Raw genomic sequence first — 20,527 nt, 5'->3', positions numbered from 1 at the left:
CATTCAAGCGGAAATGTCCAATGACCAGCTCTTCTTACATCCCTAAGGCTCAGGGTAAAGCTGGTGGTCGACAGCAACATGCACAAGCCCTAGAGCTCTGCAGAGCAGCTAGCAGGGGCCTGGGGAGAGACTCTAGACAGCGCCTCTTTGCCCAGCGGGGGCTTGTGGTGGAAGTCAGGTCAGGGTGCTGCCCAACAGTGAGCAAGGCACAGAACACACAGCAAATGAGAATCCAACCCCAAATGTCAATAGTCCCGAGGCTGAGAAACCCTGGAGTAGCGTTTTAAACATCCTTATGATATGTTTCAGCCAGCTTCTGCATCACTGTGGCCAAAAGGCCCGACAAGATCAACTTATGGGAGGCCTAGTTTATGTGTGGCTCACGTTTTCAGAGGTCTCTGAACGTTGTGTTTATCTGGCACCGTTGGGCATTCCTTATGGATCATTGATGCTCTCAACTCAGTCCTTTAGGCATATTGTCTCAAAGTAATCCAGGGGGTGTGCCCCGATGGTCCTCTCTGTTTCACAAAGGGAAGGTACTGAAACGCAGAGAAGAGAAGGAATTGGCGGAGATGGCTCAGCCCCCCCTTGATACAACTGGGATTCCAACAACCTCAGACTCCAGGGTTGTATCCATCACCCTTCCCAGCCATCTTCCTCTGTGTACCTATATCTACATCCACATCACGTCTCATAATCCCTCAGTATCTCAGCAGGCATCTAGGATAAAGTCACAACTTTACAATTTTTTTTTTTTTTTTTTTTTTGCAGAAATAGCCATTATTTCAGTTAACTTTTTGGATGAAGAAAAGAAGGAATAAAGACTCCAATTTGGGGCAAAAACTGTTCTGATTTTTAATAAGCAATGCACATGAGCACCTGATTCTCTAAAAACTGAAAAAGGCTTAGATCTCCTTCCTTCCTTCATTTCCCCCCCCCCCCATTCTTTCTTTTTCTCTTCCTGTATAATGCCTGGAAGTGCACTTAACACTACTCTTCCAACATGAAAGAGTTAACCAGCTCTGCAATTATCCCATTGTTTTGACCGGCTGCTTCTTATTATTTATGGCTTAGGTGCATGTCTGCCTATATGATTGCTCTCAGCTGAATATTTCCTAGCACAGTCCTCTCATATATAAAGATCATTACTGTATAAATATCAAGATGCTGAAAGTAAATTCCTTGTGGATGAATACCATCTGATCTCTTGTTCATTGCCCAGAACAGGAGCTACTAATTGTGTGAAGGAAGGGAAAAAGATCACTCTTGAACACACAGCCATCCCTCCATTCAAAGTCTTTTTGAGCAGGAAAGTTGTTACAATGTCACCAAATACCTTCTTCAGATTAGGCAATATTCAGAGAGACTTTAGGAAAAATAGTCCCTTGAGGGATCTCTACTGAAAGACCAGGAGCATCCCTTTTGGTATCTTTGATATCTGACTGTCACACACGAGTGATTAATAAAACGCACATTGCTAAGAAAAAAAAAAGAACATTGTGACATTGGTGGTCTCTGAAACTCAGGGTCCACATTTCGTGGAAATAAGAGATGGATATTCCCACAAAACAAAGAGAAGCCGAACAGAAGGGAAGGAAACACGATTTTGACTTCTGAGTCCTTGTGACACCCAATATCCAGCCACAGAGCAGAATATTCTCCAACTGGTTCAAATTAGCCACCATAGAAAATGCTGGGTGTAAACCAAAATGTGTGTGTGGGGGTGTGTTTGATTTGTATCCTAAGGGAGGTTTTCAGCCCCTGTGGATTTGGAAGAGGAAGCTATTAATTCATGCCTCGGAGATTTCATTCACAGATCCTGTTCACGTGGTCCTGAAGTCGCACCGGGCTCCTCTGAAGTTCTCCAGTGTGCGTATTTCCTCAGTTTCTGGGTCACTATGTTTCCTAACAAGGTCAAGATTGTCGGCTACTTTTTTTTTTTTTAACCCTGCTTCACCTGGCAAATTTTATTCATGTGTTCTCCTATTTTGCAAAGCCCTAAGAAGCTTGCAAAGCTTGAGCTGTTCTGGACTGAAGCTCTCAGACATATATTCACGGACTGTTTGCCCTGGCTCACTGAATTGCAAAGTGGGTCAGAACTAGGGGAAAAAAAATTTGTTGGGAGGAAGTGCTAGTTTTCCTTACTTTGATCAGGGTGAGTTACGTACATGAGAAAGTGTCCCTAATTTTAAATGCACCCTGGAAGTCATTAAGTTGTTATTAAGTGAAGACAGGGCATGATTGTCCTGGTCAGATACAGATGCCTAAGAGTGGACCGGTTCCTTTGCTTCGCATTTCACCCCTCTGGCCAGCGTGTGGCGCTGTCTCCTATTAAAAGCCGCTCTTGACCTTGCAAACCTTCTCTCCAAATCTCTTGGTATTTATACAGCTCAATGTAAATTTCAAGGGGCTTGAAAACATCAGAGCCGAAAACCCCACTTAAGACTTTGAACAGAACACGGTTTCAATCATTCTGAAGAGCACTGTCGCTTTCTTTCCATATTTAAGAATGAAACGCAGAATAAAGACATGCTCCTTGGAGTTCTGTTAGAGGACAAAGCTAAGAAATTCACAAAATTTGGGGCACGAACTTCACTGAAAACTGTATCTTGCTTTTCACTTGAAAATAAGCTACTCAGAAGTGAGAAGTGCATTTTTTTTTAGTTAGTTATATCATTTAAGATTTTGTTGTAAAATTCATTTATGCCTCTCCAAATGTTTGTTTGGGGGTACGCCAGTAATATTTTGGTCTTGTCAAGAACCAAAAATATGCAAGCTATTTTTCATATTCTAAACGGCTCCCCACATTTGACTATTAAATAGTATTTCATTTGTGATGATTTGCATGCTTTTTCTTCTCTATCTACAGCTCATATACAATGTCAGACATAGCAACTCTGACAGCCTTATGGTTGCTTCTCCAAGTTGTAATCTTTGGAATTTGAGTAAAATTTGGAATTTGAGTGAAATTAGTTGATTTCCTCGTCATTGATTTTACAGGCATCTGATATCCTTTGAAGCCACCTGATTTCAGAAACACAACCGCCCTTCCTTGGTCCAGCCTAGGCTGAGCAAAGCACTTATAACACCAGATGCCACCACATGTGTTAAAAGTAACAAATCCCCCCCCCCCCCCCGTGAGGCGCTGGGAGGGGAAACAGCCCTCCTGCATGGAACCCTGAAACATGGGACCCTGCATTCTGATAATGTTGCATGTTTTAGTAATTATTTTAGTCACAACTGCAGCCAGGTGTCCATCGGGAGTTCCAAGTTTGCCTAGAATATGCTTTTGGTCTCACTGCAGAACAAGCTCCAAGACAAATTTAACACCAACTGACAGTTGAGCAGGTGGATAAAGTCAGGAGAGAAATTCTTGAACAGTAGCCAGAGTTTTAAACCATAGGATTTGACAATCCTTGGTATCTTTTTTTTTTCAAGAAAAGTTTAAAACGTCTTTAAAATATTCTTTAAAGTGCAAAAAGAACCATGCATTCCTAATCATTCGTAAAAAATCTTAATAGACATCCAGGTAATTAATAAAAAAAAAATGAGACCCTTTCACTGGGCTGTGATTACACTTTTATAATCTTGTTAAAGGGAAAACTATGTTTTGTGATAAGATTATTCCCACACAGAGCATCCAGCCTTGCAAGGTGATAAAAGAAAGCAGATGATTGACTGGGTGAGTGTTCCTTCGTGAGAACTAGAATATATATTCAGTGATCCTATGTAAAAAGCTAATCACTGTTTGCCAAATGATTCAGCGGTCCTTTGGGAACCAGTTGGGTTCAGTACCCTAGAAGCATATGCCACTCTTTGAGCACTTAGCCCAGGAACACAGAGGCGGGTATGGGCCAGCAAACTTGAGGGGCATCATTCTTGCACTTTCTAATTTTGCTGACTTGAACTGCATTTGCCCAGAAAAGACCTATGATAATGCATCATCGGTAGAGACAATTGGAGGGGAAAATAAACCTCACTTCTGTGTTCCCCCTACTCCTGAAACTGATCCCTTGGGACAATCTGCTTGCAACTCATAAATGCTGTCCGATTCAAGTCTCTGTTTTTCTCCAGTTAAAAATGGGTTCTGACTGGGCATGGTGGTGCATGCCTCTCATCCCAGAGGCATGGGAGGCTGAGGCAGGAGGATTGCAAGTTCAAAGGCAGCCAGCCTCAGCAACTTAGTGAGGCCCTAAGCAACTCTGTGAAACTCTGTCTCTAAATAAACTACAAAATAGGGCTGGGGATGGGGCTCAGGGGTCGAGTGCCCCTGAGTTCAACCCTCAGTACCCTCCCTTCAAAATATATATATATATATATATATATATATATTATATATATATAATATTATATGTATATATATATTAAACAACTAGTCAACGTGATTATTACTAAAGAGATTGCTATGTCCTATCCCTACAACACATACAGACAAATCTTGAATCAATATTGCCAGAGATGCTGTTTAAATATTCGGCTTCATTTTTAATGAGATACGTGCTTTTATATTGTATTTAAAAAAATTTGTTCTTTTTAGGTATATGCCTGTAGAGTGTATTTTGACATATTATACACACATGGAATGTGACTTATTCTAAGTAGGACCCCATTCTCTTGCGTTGTACAAGACATGGAGTTTCACTGGTTGTGTATTCACATATGAACACAGGGAAGTTATCTCCAACTACGGTTGGTTACCTAGAGCATCACCCGGAGGGATGTTTACAAGTCGAGATTCCACTCTAACTCGGGAGGCTGAGGCAGAGGGATCCCAAGTTCAAAGCCAGCCTCAGCAGCAACTTAGCGAGGCCCTAAGCAACTCAGTGACACCCTGTCCAAAATTTGAAATTAAAAGGGCTGGGATGTGGCTGAGTGGCTAAGCACCTCTGGTTCAACTCCTAGTACCAAAATAAATAAATAAACAAATAAAGAAGTTCCAGTGCCAACTTGCAAGATGAGCTGTCGCATACAAGGGGTAGAAATGGGTGACATTAAAAAACAACAACAACTAGATTTTAACTGCTGTGTCATTTTACTAGGATGCTTTTCTTTGAAAAGGAATTTCAAACTGCCATAAAAATAAATAATTTCAGAAAGGCCTGCAGCACACAGAAGATGTCGGTGATAATTCTAAAGGAAAAGAGCAACAGAACCAAGTATTATTTCAACATAGGCATTACAAGGTGGCCCTATATGTTGAAGCTTGCGTTTTCTGTTCAAAGGACTAGGTGTTCTCTTTGTGGCTTATTAGGAAATGCATTTATTCATAGAAATGAACCTGGTGTGGAACCCACAGAAGGTAACCTACACCTTGCTCTTAAAACTAGACAGTGATTCCTTTGAACATCTAGAAGCTGTTTTTAAAAGCTCAGTGGGTTGTCCTTGTGATCGCGCTTTCTGGGATACAAATCTCATGATTTGACATGCAAAATCATAAATCAGAATTACCATAAGAAAGTGTGGGTGCACCAAATAGGCTTGCCGTCACCATGACCAGGTATTTGCTTCACTTTTAAACACAAACACTAAGGAAGGATTCCCTATAGTTTTTGGAAAGCTTTTCATAATTTGAGCTCATGGCTAAATTTTTAGATTTCTGGCCCCAAGTATATAACATCGTTGTGGCCAAAACCTACAGGTAGGACAGTTTCTATAACTTGTGAGGCCAAAGAGCCCCAGAAGAGGTCACCCACGATGGGGCAGCAGCTTCAAAGCCTAGGAAGCTCTGGGCAAACACAGGAGGAAGGGAGTTTAGGAATTCTGCTTTGCATAACTCACTCACAGGGAGTGTCACAGACATCCCCTGCACCCCGTGTGGGCTCCCTCCTCTGACCTCCTTTCCACTATTTGGGCGTAGGGGTATTGACCTCTGCTGGACCCAGGGCGAAGCCTGCACCCCGGGTAGGAGATAGCAATTTAGGGGCGATCTGTCATCCCTCCTGGGCACTTCTGAGGCCCCCAGGCGACCCGAGGCCTCTTCCCTGCTCCCAAAGGGAGACCCTCCCCTTCCACGCCCTGGCCAGCTCACACCTGCCTCTGTTGGCCCGGCTGCTGGGGAGGGAGGGGGTCAGGAAGGTGTTCCTGCCGACTGTGGAGGTCCCTGCACGGGGGACCCTCCACGCCGAGACCCCACAGCACCGGGAAGCGCTCGGCGTGGCCCTCCCGGGGGCGCCCCGTTCCGGGGGGGACCCCCAGACCTGCGCCCGGGCCCCGGGCTCGGCCTCCCCGTCACTCACTCTGCTCGCAGCCAATGGCGCGGCGGCCTGTCACCCTCACCCCGCCCCCCGCGGGAGCCGGCAGGGCGGTCGCGTGGAGGGCGGGCGGGGGGCTGGAGTTGGAGGGTTGAACTTTCCCGGCGACTGGCGGCGGCCGCGAGGTCCCCGGCAGTGCGGCCCCGGCGCGGAGCTGGGAGCCACGGCCAGCGCCCGGCGCCCGCGACCCGCAGCCATGGAGCCCGGGGCGCCCGGCGCCGCCCTGACCCTCTGCCTCTGGCTGGCGGCCTGCGGGGGCTGCCTGGCGCCGAGCCCCGGAGCCGCGGCCGCGCGGCGGCTGGACGAGTCGCTGTCCGCCGGGAGCGTCCAGCGCGCCCGCTGCGCCTCCCGCTGCCTCAGCCTCCAGATCACGCGCATCTCCGCCTGGGTCCAGCACGTCCAGGTACCGGGAGCCCCTCGCCCTCCCGGGGTCCTCCCCGCGGTGCGCGCGGCGGCAGGGGACGCACGTGGGCGCGCCAAGTGGTCGCGCAGCTCGGGCGGCGGAGCCGGGCTCTCCCCGGAGCGGGTCTGTGCACCCGGGAGCTCCAACCGGCCTCTCCCAAGTGGAAACCCGCAGCGTCTTTCCTCAACGGTCTCCCTCCCAGTGGGGAACGAGGGGCCATATCCTTGGTGTGTGTGTGTGTGTGTGTGTGTGTGTGTGTGTGTGAGAGAGAGAGAGAGACAGAGAGCGAGCAGTTTTGTGGGTTCCGAGTGTGGGTGTGTGCATTTGCTACTTTCCCAGGACTGGCACGCGCGCGCCCACTCCGGCCGGGTGGCGACTCCAGCAAACTCCGGGTGGCTTCGGAGCCCTGGGAGCTGCCCGCCCAGAACGAGTCCCGGGGCCGCGCCCGGCTGCCGCAGGTGCCCGCGGGCGGACACTGTGCTCTGCGCTGAACTCCTGGCGTTAAAGCCCCGCGGGCGCAGAGCTCGCCGCCTTCCCTTCCTGCGCCCAGTGTGGGCATCCGGGCCAGGCCGTGTGCCCCCCGGGTGAGAGTACGGGGTGTACAGTGGCTGCGCCTTTGGGACCTCCAGAGGCTCTAGGTCTTGCTGAGGACTAGCCAGCGTAAGGAGACAGTTTCAGAGAATGGGGAACTTAGCAGGGCTGCGTTTGGATGCTCCGGGACGAATCCGGGGGTCAGAGTATCCACCAGCGCATGGAGAGTCTTCCACCTGGGGGTGGAGGAGTGTTGTGTGTGTGTGTGTGTGTGTGTGTGTGTGTGTGTGTGTGTGTAGGCACTGTCTTTGCGCCGCCGGTGGCTGTTGAGGGGACCCTGCACTGTGCCTAGGACCCCGCAGGACCTGCGCAGCATTTCCTGTGCGGGTGGGCGCGCGCGAGCGGCTCCGGGACTCGCCTCTCCCTGCCGAGCTGAGCTCTGGAACCATCCTCTCATACGCCCTGTTTCTTGTCTCTCCCTCTCCTTCTCGCCTCTACCTTTAGCTGCCCACCTGTTCCAGGCTCCCAACTTCTAGCCCCAGGGACAAAGGCAGAGGGCAGACACTGACGCGGTTTCCCAACTGAGGGCAGGGATTGGAAGCCGAGCGCTCTGCTCTTGCAGTGTGCGCCCGCCCCTCCAACCCTGAAAGAGGGGTGACTCCAAAGAGAGGGGGTTTGGTGCAGCCGACGGTGGGGTGTGGGGGTGGTCTTCCGTAGACCTGGGATGTCCTTCCTGACAGTTGTGCTCCAGAGCGGGTCACGGAGAGCTCAAAGGTGGCATCTGCAGGGGCCCAATCCACCCGTGCAGTTCGTGGAGTGTGCACTTCTGTTTGTTCTAAGTCAGAGAAGCAATGTCCAGAGAGTTGGAGATGCTCCTCCTGGGTCCCCAGGGGGGAAAAAAGAAACCCTAGCACCCAATGCACCCCGAGGCTGGTGAAATTACAGGCATCTCCTGGAGGGCACCTGCTCCCCAGGCACCTGGTTCCAAACCACCGGGGCCAACCCTGAAAGTCACTGTCCTAAGATGCCACGCTATTGTTTCATCAAGAAGGCAACATGGAACAAAAAGGAGCAGTCCATTCCCAGGGAAGAAGAGTATCTGTTTTTTTTTTTTCCCCTCTTCTTTTTTACTGAATTGTCAGTCGCAGTAATTTATTTGTTTTACAGTTGCAGCGGCTACAGAAGCGGTTTAGATCAAGCCAAGTCCCGTGAAAGGGTTTTCTTGTGGTCTCTTGGCTTGATTTCTCTTCCCAAGAAAAACTGCTGACAGAGTACCCGTTGCCAGACAATCCCAATTACATTTTAATTAGCTGGGGTAAAATAAGCTGCAAATTACTCAGTTAGGACTTAATAACTGCTGGGGATTTTGTAATTAATTGCAAAGCCATTTGTGGAGGTTTTAACCCTACCCTAGGAATACCTAGCGGATTTGTTTAAATTGCAGGCAGTCAGTCTTCCCAAGATTTGGAAAGGTGGCCCAGCTTCCCGGCTCCCTCCCCCAACACCCCTACCTTTAAAACCAAAACCCCCAGGAAGGACAGTGGACAGGTCATCCTGGGTCCATGCACGACCGTGCATGTGGTATTTATTAATGGGTGAAAAGGGTGAGCCCCTCGAAGTCTTAGGAAGGTCCCATTCCTGTGACTTGTCACCTCCCAGAAGGGAGCCCCGTGCAGAAAGCCCTTTCATGAGCAGGTACTTGCTCCCATGATTTCCGGGATGGTGCAAAGCTTCCTTTTTTTAAAAAAAAAAAAAAGATGGAAAAAGACTTGCTTTGAACCTGGATGACAGCCAGGTGTGGGGAGTCCCCAGTGTGAACGCTGCCAGGCTGGGGCTGGGATGAGTGCAACCTGCGTACTCAGGGTAGAGAATTTTGATAGACAGTGGCTGGCAGCCCTCAGGGGCAGTGACCTATTAGAGGCCTGCCGAGGAGGCAGGGATTTCCAGAAGCCTCTCCACCCAGCTCTTTCCACCCCCTTACACCGCCCAGCCCTGCAGCAGTCAGGGTGGGAAGCCCTAGATGGAGGTTTACAGCTGGGACTTTGAGGTCTGTGGGCTGACTGGGCCCCACACGGTGGCTGGCATCCAAGCCTGAAGTGGGAGGGAAGCCAAGGGGAAGCCTGCAGGTGGCCACAGTAGTGAACAGTACCTGGTCTCTGTCCCTGCCTGGAGGACCTCAGAATTTCAGACTGAAAAGAAGGTGCTTTCCCAAGCTCACCCTCTTAGTAAGGAATGTGCCCCTGGTTCCGGAAGAGAAGTAGCCGGGGTGAGCAGGTGGTTCTTGGGAAGGACATCCTTTCTACCAGGGAATGAGGAGGAGCTGCGAGGCTATGGGTGTGACCCAGGGAGGTGGGCTGTGGAGCCGGGGACCCCCAATCAGCCACGTTGGAGGTGGGTCTCACAGGCAGAGTCAAAACCCTCATGCCGGTTAGCAGATGATGCCTTATCCTGAAAGGCTAGATCAGAAGACAGAACATGCTGGAGACAATGCCCGACATCCAGAGAAAGAAGCATACAGTGCTGGTACTCTGGGTGATGCAAAGTGGAAACGTGGCGTGTCTTTATTCAGAGAGAAAGGCGGGGGCGTGCTACACAACTAGAGCCCAGCATCTTTTCCTTTCTTCCGGGGCCTTCTTTCTCTCTTGACACTCTTGCACTGTGGAGTGTGTTGCTCGCAGCCAAGAGACAAGTTAAATGATGGGTGGGAAGTGCCCTGTGCATCTTTATATTGTGCGGTAGTGATTCTACATGCAAATGTCAGAGCCTGTCACCTGTGTGCAGAATCACCAGAGGTGCGGAATTTGCATGTCCAGACTCATCCCTGGGGGGGAGCCTTGTGATGGCCAGAAAGACAAGCAAATCAGAAAGGTTGGGAGAAGGAAGCAGAGCCTCCTGCAAAGGCTTCTGGGTATGCAGGAGGGTTGCGTGGGGACTTGGGCACACACTTGTATGCAAAGATATGGTGCTGGCCGGGACTCCTCTCTGCCAGCTGCTGTGTCCATGCATTGTCCTCTAGCCTGGCAGGAAATGGCCACCTCCCCTTCCTATGACCAAATACCCTTGCCCTCAGCAGACGGGCTACCCCAAGCGTGTTACCCAAGCTACCTATTGGATTTGCGAGCTGCCTGGGTCAGGGTTGGGTGGGCAAGCACCTTGTCCCTGCTGAGTTTTGTTACCAACCTGAACTGGGGAGAGACCCGACTGTACCGTGGGACAGTATGCAGCATGCACACCCAGCCCTGGCCCTCCCTGCGCCTGCACCATACCCGGTCCCTGCAGCAGGCACAGCTGGAGCGGTCACAGGAAGAAGGAGACCGGCGGGGCCCGGGATGCCAGGGGATATTGGAATTCACAGGGAGGACTTGCCCTGGACACATGAGGAGACAGGAGAATATGACAGGTGAGGGGAGGCTTCAAGCCACCAGTGCATATATCACAAACTCACAAGCAACGCATGCATTCAAAGAAAAAAATTATTAAGGATTTCCATAGGACAACATCCGAGCAGGGAGCCTTAAATGTGAGCTGCCTTCTGAGCCAGGAGCTAGGGTGCTGGTCATCCCCCCGAAGCCAGCCCTGTTTCAGGGTTGCCCAGGGTTCAGGGACCTTGGGAGGTTTTAGGTGTGCTCAGCATAGCCTCATCTGCAGTGTGACAGGTACGACCTTGACCTGGGCTCCTCTCCTCGGGTGGCCCTCTCTCTACTGTAATATCCTGAACTTTGCTAGAAGATTCACAGGAAGAAGGAAAGCAGGGAGAAAGAGGGTTTCCAAGAACAGCCCTGTCTCTTGTTGGTAGGCTCCTGTTTAACCTGAGAGTGGACCTCATGTCTTTCGCTAGATAAGGACGTACCTGGTAGAGAACCCCCCCGGCCTCCCCTGGCTCTGCTCCTGGTAGCCTCAGTGGACCTGACCTTCAAAGGTTCAAAAGTAGCCAGGCTAGTAACTTATGAGCAGGCCTGCAACCTGCAACAGAGAAAGGGAGTTAGTGATTTAACTCCTTCTACTTAGAGGACCAGATTCTTTCTCCCAAGAAAAAGCAAACAGATAACTAGAGCCAGCCGCCCTAATGCACCCATCAGACAGATTTCAGGGAAGCTGCCCTGGAGGGTGCCTGGGCCCAGCCTGTGCCATGCATCTTTGTCCTGCAGTGAGTATAAGGAACAGGCAGGATGGCCAGGCATTCAGAGTCACCCGGGAAGAAAGAAGGGATTCAGGTCTGGTCTTGGGGTTTCCTCATCCACTCCCTGGATCTCTGGCTGAGTCTCCAAGAAGTCTAAATTTGACCCCAATAATGCATGTTTTTCATTGCAAATTATTTATTATTAATTTTTTTTGAGGGGGGGTAATGGGGATTGAACCCAGGGGTGCTTTACCACTGAGTACAGGGCCTTGCTAAGTTGCCGAGGACAGCCTTGAACTTGCAATCCTCCTGCCTCAGCCTCCCAAGTGGCTGGGGTCTCAGGGGTGCGCCACCACCATGCCTGGTGTAAATTATCATGTTTTTAATACATGTTTGTCCTTGTACTGACTTAAAAGTCCACCTTATTTTGACTGTAACGGAACATCTTAAAAAATAGTAGAAAATATGCTTATTGACTTGTTCATTTCTTTGGTGGTATATCGATTATACGGTTTTACATATTTGATTAAATGTGACATAATACATGCAGCATGTGCGCACTTGGGGCCTGAATCACAAAGTTAATGTTGTCACTGGGCCCAGGGCTACGCACCTGCCATCCCAGTGACTCGGGAGGCTGAGGTAGGAGGATCATAAAGGTGAGACCAGGAGAACTTGTTTCAAAATTAAAAATTAAAAAAGGGCTGGGGGTAGAGCAGTGGTAAAGCATCCCAGGGATTAATTTCCAGTGCCGAAACAAAGACATTTTTTTAAAAAGTTAATGTTGTAATGAAAGAGTTTCCACTTTTAAAAGTGACTCAGCGATCGAGCATGTGCCTAGCCCATGTGAAGCCCTGTGTTGGAAACCCAGCGCTCAAACCGAAACCAAACAAAAAACAAGCAAGCCAGCCAACAAACAGACACCCCAGTTTTCCCGGAGCCATGGTACATGCCTATCATTGCAGCAACTCAGGAGGCTGAGGCAGGAGGATGACAAGTTGGAGGCCAGCATCTGCAACCTAGTGAGACCCTGAAATCAATCCCTAGTACCAAAAGTAGGGGGCCTACCTTAAGGACAAATCTGAAGGTTTCTCTACTTATTCAAAGCAATTCCCCAGATTTTGTGATGAACCTTTGTGGTATGGTTTAGGGAGTGAGTGTGAAACTGTAGGGTTTGGGAGACATGTGGAAGCCTCTGTGAGTACGACTTGAATCGAGGTGGAAACGGATCAGTGTCTCATAGAATTTGGTACTGATTCCCAGAAGGCTCTCCTGGACTGTTTTGAGGGTGGAACTTGGGCTAGCGATGAAATATAGCTACATTATTAAAATGCATTGTTTTTTATAAAGTAGAACCAGAGGCCGTGGAAATGCCTCACTGCAGTAACTGGCTCCATGATGGTGCTTTTCTGGGGGCTGCCTAATCTCCCGGCCTGGGTTCTGATGCTGGCTGGCCACCCTTCAACGTGTCTAATTGACATGCCGGGGCTCCATGGTTTGAGGGCATGCTGTCACCATATGGCAGTCAGGAAGTATGACGGAGCTGCCCCTCTTTACATGAACCAAAGACATCCTTAACCATCCCAGACTTCATAGCAGCACGGCGAGGTCCCCCCCACCCCCGGGACCAGAGTTGATTTATAAAACCCGCATTCACCCTGTGCTGGCTGTCTGCCCCGTCGTCTTGGGAAAGTGGGTGGTTTCTGTTGGACTTTGGGAAATACTGGGAACTTGTTCATAGACACCAGTTCCTGGTCCATGAGATGGAGTTGCTGACCTCCCCATTTCTGTTCATAGCTAATGGCTGTTCCCTTTAGGAGACTCACCTTTGGTGGGTGGGCGCCATCTTGCCAGCAAGCAGAAGCAGTCTGCCCCCTTTAGGAGGCCACACCACCGCCATCATTACGGGGGTACAAGGGGAGCCCCTGCTGCAATCAAGTCTGCAGTAGAATTTGTGCTCCAAGGCACTGCGTGGGATCTGGCTCTTGCTGGTCTCCCCTGGAGTTTGGGTCTCTACTGAGCCTCCTCCACTGACTTCTGCTTCCTCCCCTCTTTCCCCTGAATAGATCCCCTGACAGAGAAGCCCTATTCCAAACTCTGCTTCTAGGAAGCTAGATCTAAGACATCCACTGCGCTGGTCAGTTTTCAGCTACTAGAACACATTATCTGAGAGAGTAACTTGTAAAGAGCAAAGATTTACTTTGGCTTAATTTCTGAGGTTCTGGTCCATAATCCATCGGCCTGTGGTAAGTCTATGTGGCAGAGAAAATCTGCTCTCCTCATGGACAAGAAGTAAATGAGAAGGGAAGAGGGAGCAGCCAGGCCCCATGATCCTCTTTGAGGGCACATCCCCAATCACCTAAGACCTCTCCCCACCACACAGTAGCAGTACCATGAAGACCAAGTCTTTAGCACTTGGGCCTTTGACAGAGAATTTATCATCCCTCCCTGCAGACTAGTCGCCGCCTGCCTGGTCCAACTCAACACTTCTGTGTTTTCCTTAATTGATTATATAGAAATGATTGATTGAAGAATGTGCAGTTTGAGCATCGTAGTCAATATATAACTCGTGTCTCACGACTCTCTGACTTGTCATTACACCTTTAAAGAAGACCTGGGGGTCGTATACAGCTTTTAAAACTTGCACATAAAGAGGTTTACATTCGTGACCTTTAGTGTTGTTTGAATCGGTTCGTATCTCCAAGAGATTTCAGCAAAAAGATTCCAAATCTGGGGCCCAATACATATGGACGTCATTGCCCAGAATTGAGTGACGTGTACAAAGTCCACACCATTCACAAGAGCTTCAGAGCGTGTGATTGGCGGGTAGGTTAGAGTGGGTGAGGACATCCTTAGCCACAGAACTGTCCAGAAGGTCTGGGGAAGCAGATGCAAGGTTGATGGAGTGGTTCAGCATTAGCCGACTTTGGTTTTACCAGCACAAAGCCCAACAAGCTTCCTTCTACACCTGCTTCCTTATTCTGGAAAGATTTCACGTGTGGTTTCAAAGAGATGAGGGGAGGCATTTCCCCCCATCATAGAGAGGGTTGGGGAAAAGCACTTCTCCCTGGTAGCCCATCAGTTGCACAGAAGGGAGTAGGAAGGCCGTGTTGGCGGTCGGCTCATTTTCTATGTTGCTCTTTCGTAAAACACAAGACACATTGATTGAATCCTGTCCAGGCATCCCATGAATTTCAAAGTAAGACTGTTCGGGAGGCACTGCATGAGGGCTAAGATTGGTTGGTATATAGACAACGTCAGTCCAAGCGGGATGAGGTTATCAGCCTAAGAACTGAGACAGGGGCTTGGCACTTTAGGGAGACCACAGAGGGGAGGGGATGGTGAAGTTAAGAGCTGGTTTTTCCAATCTGCCCAGACCATCATGCCCACAGCTGGCTCTAGGGCTGTTTTTCCTGGTTCTCGAGGATCAGGGTGAATCTCAGTAGAACTTTATGGAGACCCTTGGCAACCACCCCACTCCCACTCCAAGAAAGAGCCCCGGAATGGCCTGGCATCTGTGGTGCGTGCCTACAATTCCAGCAACTCAGGAGGCTGAGGCAGGAGGATCACACGTTCAAGGCCAGCCTCAGCAACTTAGCGCGAGGCCCTAAGCAGCTTTAGCAAGACCCTGTCGCAGAATAACAGATAAAAAGGGCTGGGATGTGGTTTGGTGGTGCTTGAGCCGACAACAACGTCGTGGCTTCATGGTAAATATCCACTTGACCTTCATGACAGCTCAGAGGCACCCAGTGTGAGTTTTCTTTGACAGAGAAGAAAACTGAAGGTCTGCAAGTGAGAACATCAAAGCGTCCTAGCCCGAGTCATCAGCCCAGGGTCAGAGCTGCCAGGGAAAGTCCTGCTCCCTTCTCTCTGTTTTTCTTGGAGCTCTGGGCTGCATGGCAGTGAGGTGGCCTGGATGGTTAGAAGTTTGCTTTTGGGATAGAAAGAGTCTTAAAAATATCAGCCCATGACCACCGTCCCTGTGCACATACCCACCAAATCCTTCCAAGGAACGAGACCCTGGAAAACAGCGGTTCACTGAGCTCTTAACTGGACCCTTGGCATCACAGAGAAGGGTCAGGTCGGGCAGGAATACCTGGGGTCCGGGTCTCTCGACATTCCTTGGCTCTTGGCTGCAATTGCTGTTCTGCTGGGACGTTCTGGGAGCGTTTGCAAGTGGCAGTAGTGTCTTGTGTGTATGTGACAACTATTTGCAGGAGCCCCAAGAGTCTCTCCTGTTTGTTCTCTTTCCTTCTGTTTGGCTTTGGGCATCGGCGTCTTTACACCAAGGGAGTCTTTGCATCTTTCCTGTAAGATACGGAAAAACGGGGAAGGAGAAATTCTGAACAAAGGGGAATCCAAAGCAATCAAGTTTGCATGAAAACAAAATGTAAAGATGGGAGTCTTTGGGGAGGGGGTTCATCCCCTAAAACCTTAAAAACCTGTCTTCAGGGGAATCCGAGAGGCAACATCCCTATCCAAAGGATGGACAAAAGGAAACAGAAGGAAAAAAATACCTAAAGTACTTAATTTAGCTTCTACTATTTTTGTTCAAAATAGGAACTTTTGTCATTTCTGGTGATATCCAGAAAAGTGACAAGTCCTTATGACCAGAAATGAAAACATAAAATGGAGAGGTCCCTTAATGAAACATGAAGCATTAATTTTGCAAAGTAATCCATCAGCTTCCAAAGAATGTCATTAATCCCACCAGCGCCAGGACAAGACGGATGATGGGGATTCATGTAACTTAGGGAATTTGGGGATTTTTCTCCCTTTTTTTTGTGTGTGTGTGTCTTCCAGGTCACACTTTTTTCCTTCCCCAATTATCCTAATGTTTTAATAATGGAACACACCACCATGGGTTTGGGTGGTGCCCTTCCCCCTCCCCCCCCCCCCAGTGAAAATGAGGTTTTTCTCTGAAGATAAAGCTATGCATTACATTCTTGCTTGGGACATCACTGAGAGCTTCTCTAAAACAAGATTCGGGGGTGGGGGGAGCTGAGAAAGTCCCAGCACAAACCCACACAAAGATTCCCCCTGAAAGGTGATTTCTCCTAGTCACCGCGGACCTGTTAGGTTACTGCCAATGGCTCATCGCGTGGAACTTCATCAACTCTGGTTTGCTTCTTTAAGAATGCACCGTTGGAAAAGACGGTTTCTAGACCTGCACAAGGGTCTGAGCCCGTCTTGGAGTTCCTACGTCACTGGGAGGCAGAGTGCTCTTTTGAAATACTGTTCCTTACAGGGTTGCACATCTGATGCACTCTGCCTCTTTGGAACGTGGACGTGTTTCCTGGGGTCCTTCCGTGCACACCATTTTGGCCACTGTCTCTTTTATGGCCAACTCCTGACTTCTGTCCCTGTTTGCCGGTGTTTTATGTCCTGCTCCACAGCTCTCTGTCCCCTCTGAATAGCTTCGCCCACAGTAGAGGACGAACTACGTATAAATGAGGAGCAGGGGACCCCCCAGCCACGTGGCCGTCGGGGTCACCTGTTTTCCCCCAACAGCCTGCTGTATGCATGATCTAAATAAAGGCAAAGTTACAAACTGGCATAAACTTGCGGCTGGCCCTCCTGTCTGCTCCCGATGAGAATGCCAAGCTTCTGCAGAATGACTGATTGCTTTGGGAGAAGAACACGGTGGGGCGGGGGGCAGTGGAAATGCTGTGTACACTGTGGTTCTTTTCAATTGCTTCTGAGCCAGGGAGGCCTAGGGATGTCAGTATTTCAGAACTAGAACTTGAAAACCTAAAATAGGTACCCCACAGTTCTCTTCTTGCTTATTTTTTGTTTGTTCTTGATACTGGGGATTGAACCCCACCTCCCCTGCTTCCTTGTCTTAGTTTGTATCAAATGTTATGAGCTAACATCCTCACAGCTGCAAAGAAATTAAAAAAAAAATCTAGGCAGCACATATCCACCGGTGAACCATCACCATAGAAAAGCAAATATTTAGGAGTGACACATGAGGACAGACCTCCAACTGCATTTTAATCTCTCGTTATTTCCCCCAGGAGACGTGGATTGGAGTTATATGTCGAACCTGTTTCCAACAAGAATAGGTTCACAAACTCTATTTGTTACTCTGAATTTTTGGAAAATAAAAAAAGAAAAAAGATTTCTGCTTTGAACCCTTCTGGGAAGTTACAGGTCGAGTTCCATTTCTGCATATTCTCCACCGTGATCATCCCATAGTGTGAGGTGCAGTCTCCGACCTGGGCAACGTAGACCGTGAGCAGCATGCCTGGCATCCTGAGGCTGTGTGGGCATCGAGTGAGCACCACAGAGTGTCCCTGTGCAAGCGTGAATGACACATGTCAATCACTCTATGGCTTCCTGGTGCAGTCGGGTGACCTGGTGAATAAGAGCCATGTGGGGCTGCTGCCGGCATGACACAGCACATAGCTTTCCGGCAAATTCTTTTTAAATGACTGGAGGAAGTAAACTCTAAAATAGTGCTCAAGTGTAGACATGTCAACACAGAAACCAGAATCGACCATAAGCATGCCTGTTGGTTGATGAAAGGTCTTCATGCAGCACACGACCGTATGGGTCCAGCTTCCATTCTACAACAAACATCCCCACAACTGTCAATCACTCCAAGCAGGTGTGCTGTGCCTGGTGCTTTGCTGAGTGCTGGGGCTTCAGAGGTGATGAAGTCACAATCTTGTGTTTTCAAGGGACTTAGCCTGGCATATAGCAGATGCTTGTAGCAATGCTTGCACCTGGCAGCACAGTCTCAGAAATGTGCTGGAACCAGATAGCCCTGTCCAGAGGAGCACCCGGACCCCACCACTATTTTTTTTTTTTTTTTTTTGCTGTTCCTTGCCTTAATTTCAAGGGTAATTATGCTTGGTGGGGTTTTGCTTCATTGCCAACCAATTTACTTTGAACTCAGCTCTGCAGAAATATTGGCCCTTTGAAGGTGTGTTCTATCCAGAATGAGCACCTGCTGCTAAAGAGCCTTGGGTTCAAATAAATGAGTAGTGTGCGTAGCCCCGGATCCTCGGAGCCTCACACTCTTCTCTGAGAGCCAATGAACACGTGCATAACAATAAAAAGCTCATCTAATCTCCAAGTGAGCAAGCTACCTTCTAGGTTGACCTGCAAGTGCTTAGTTCTACAGATGGAACATGGAATCCAGGTGTCTTTCCTATGCATCTCTTTCCTTAGAGATCTCTTCTTGCCATATGCTACGGGGGAGAGCTTAGGTAGAATTTTAAGATGAAGCACAAAAGTCTGGATAGACATTGGACAAGGAGCAGAACTCCTTGGACTCCAGGTCATCAATTCTCTTTCCAGAACACACCCAACTTCCTGGATGCTGGGTGCTTATGGCTCTGCGGGTCACACGATTGTCTCGGGATGGAGATTTTCTGCATTGCAAAGCTTCTTCTTGGGACTGTTTTTTTTTTTTTTTTTCTCTCGCACACACTTAATTCATCATGTGTTCTCAAGTGATCCCTCATTAAAACATGGTATCTTTTTGAAGTTTGTACCAAAGGAACCCGGAATTGTGATGAATGAGTTAGACTGTCACAAAAGTCGGAGTGTGGGGGGGGTTTACAGACTGCGAGGGCTCCAATTTAGCATGATGAATTAGTCTGCAGTCCCCAGTGAATAACATGTAAATGAGAATAATGAGAAAGCGTACATCACAAGAAAACAATGTGACAAAAATCCAACACTGGGCCAAGTCATGTGCAAGGGGAAAAGTGTTTATTTCTTGCAATACTTTCTCCTGCTTAGACTTTCCCCTCTGCAAAAACTCAGCTCAACCCCAAGTTCCCCCACTATTTGTGCATATTGAGGTGGTGGGTGTTTTCCAACTATAAAAATAGGTGCACCTAAGATTTATGACCATATTTCATAATGGCGTCACTGAAGTCTCCTTTAGGAATGCGTGTGGAAATAATAGTTTCCACTTATGGGGCGTTAGATGTATTTTCAACCAGAACTTTTAGAAAGGGTGATAACCATGTTCACAGTAGATTCCAGTTCACAGGCTCTAGAAACCTATTCTTTCTGGCTGCTCTTAAGGCTTGTGAGTAATTAGCTTGATAACTTAAGATTGATCCTTAACCTCTGCAGGTCAGCAGGCCAGATAACAGGCAGTAATGTGCTCCGCGGGAACAGCTTCTTTCGCAGGACAGATTGCAGCTGTCAAGACCTACAGCTGTCAAGCATCTATTTTGAAAAATAATAGGGTGATTTGAGAGTGCCTTTGGAATATGTGGGTTGTGTTTTAGTACCATGGATCGAACTCAGGGGCATTTGACCCTGAGCCCCATCCCCATCCCTATTTTGCATTTTATTTAGAGACAGGGTTGCACTGAATTGCTTCGAGCCTTGCTTTTGCTGAGGCTGGCTTTGAACTCATGATCCTCCTGCCTCAGCCTCCAGAGCCACCGGGATTATAGGCATGTGGCACTGCGCCTGCTCGAGTGTGCTTTGGTCACCTACCTCATTGTCATCTGAAGCAATGAATAACATCTTCCTACAGTTGCTTTCTAATGAAGGTGGTCTTGCATGAAGGTGAGGCCAGGAGACAGCAGAGGCCAGCTTGGTAGGGACCACACTGGATGTGCTGACCTGGCCTCCCATTGCTCCCGGGTCCTTATCTTGCAGAAGCAGAAACTGAGGAGACTTGGTTGGGAATTGCAGGTGCACGAACGTATCCCCACACCCCGAGTTCAGTTTATGAGCTGATGAAAAGGATGGTCCTTTTTCAGCAACTGGAGTCCTCGGAACCCCCCAGGCAAGTCGGAGGGAGGACTCCAGAGCCTGCCGGGTAAACCTGGAGAGATGGAAGAAAGCCACATCTGGTCTTGACGCCGATCCGCGGGTCGCCAGGGAAGAGGAATTGTCCTCATGTCCGCTGAGGCAGGACCTCAGGCTGCACCATCGGGCAGAGCTGTGCACACCGCTCACTGCGCCTTCCCCGGAGGTGCCCCCCCCCACCCCGCAGGCCAGGACTGACGTGGGGCCTTTTGCATGTCTGTCACATTCCTGGGGGAGGCTTTCCTGGGAAAATAAGGATTTATCACACAGGACGCCTGTCTCCAAGCAAAGTGTATTTTAATTAAGTCATCTTTGACTTGATGATATTTTTGCATGTTTTTATTTTTTTCAACTCCCTAGACTTTCATGCTTTTTTTTTTAGACTTCCCAAGACCCCATTTCTTCATCCAACGAGGGAGAATGTTGCACTGGAATCCC

The 20,527-nt window shown here is 48.9% G+C and overlaps 1 protein-coding gene across 1 annotated transcript in view; it reads left to right on the top strand.

Annotated features, from left to right (window-relative positions):
- The first annotated feature begins 6,342 nt into the window (after positions 1–6,342).
- ANOS1 (anosmin 1) overlaps positions 6,343–20,527 on the top strand; it is a 155,884-nt gene continuing 141,699 nt past the window's right edge. The window contains exon 1 of the mRNA XM_081276515.1: positions 6,343–6,654. Coding sequence (XP_081132641.1) covers positions 6,448–6,654 — 207 coding nt within the window. The 5' untranslated portion in view covers positions 6,343–6,447. The remainder of the gene's footprint in view (positions 6,655–20,527) is intronic.

This window comes from Spermophilus citellus, assembly GCF_964194105.1.
Source record: "Spermophilus citellus genome assembly, chromosome: X".
Taxonomy (NCBI): Eukaryota; Metazoa; Chordata; class Mammalia; order Rodentia; family Sciuridae; genus Spermophilus; species Spermophilus citellus.
This window is presented reverse-complemented; position numbering and strand designations above follow the sequence as displayed.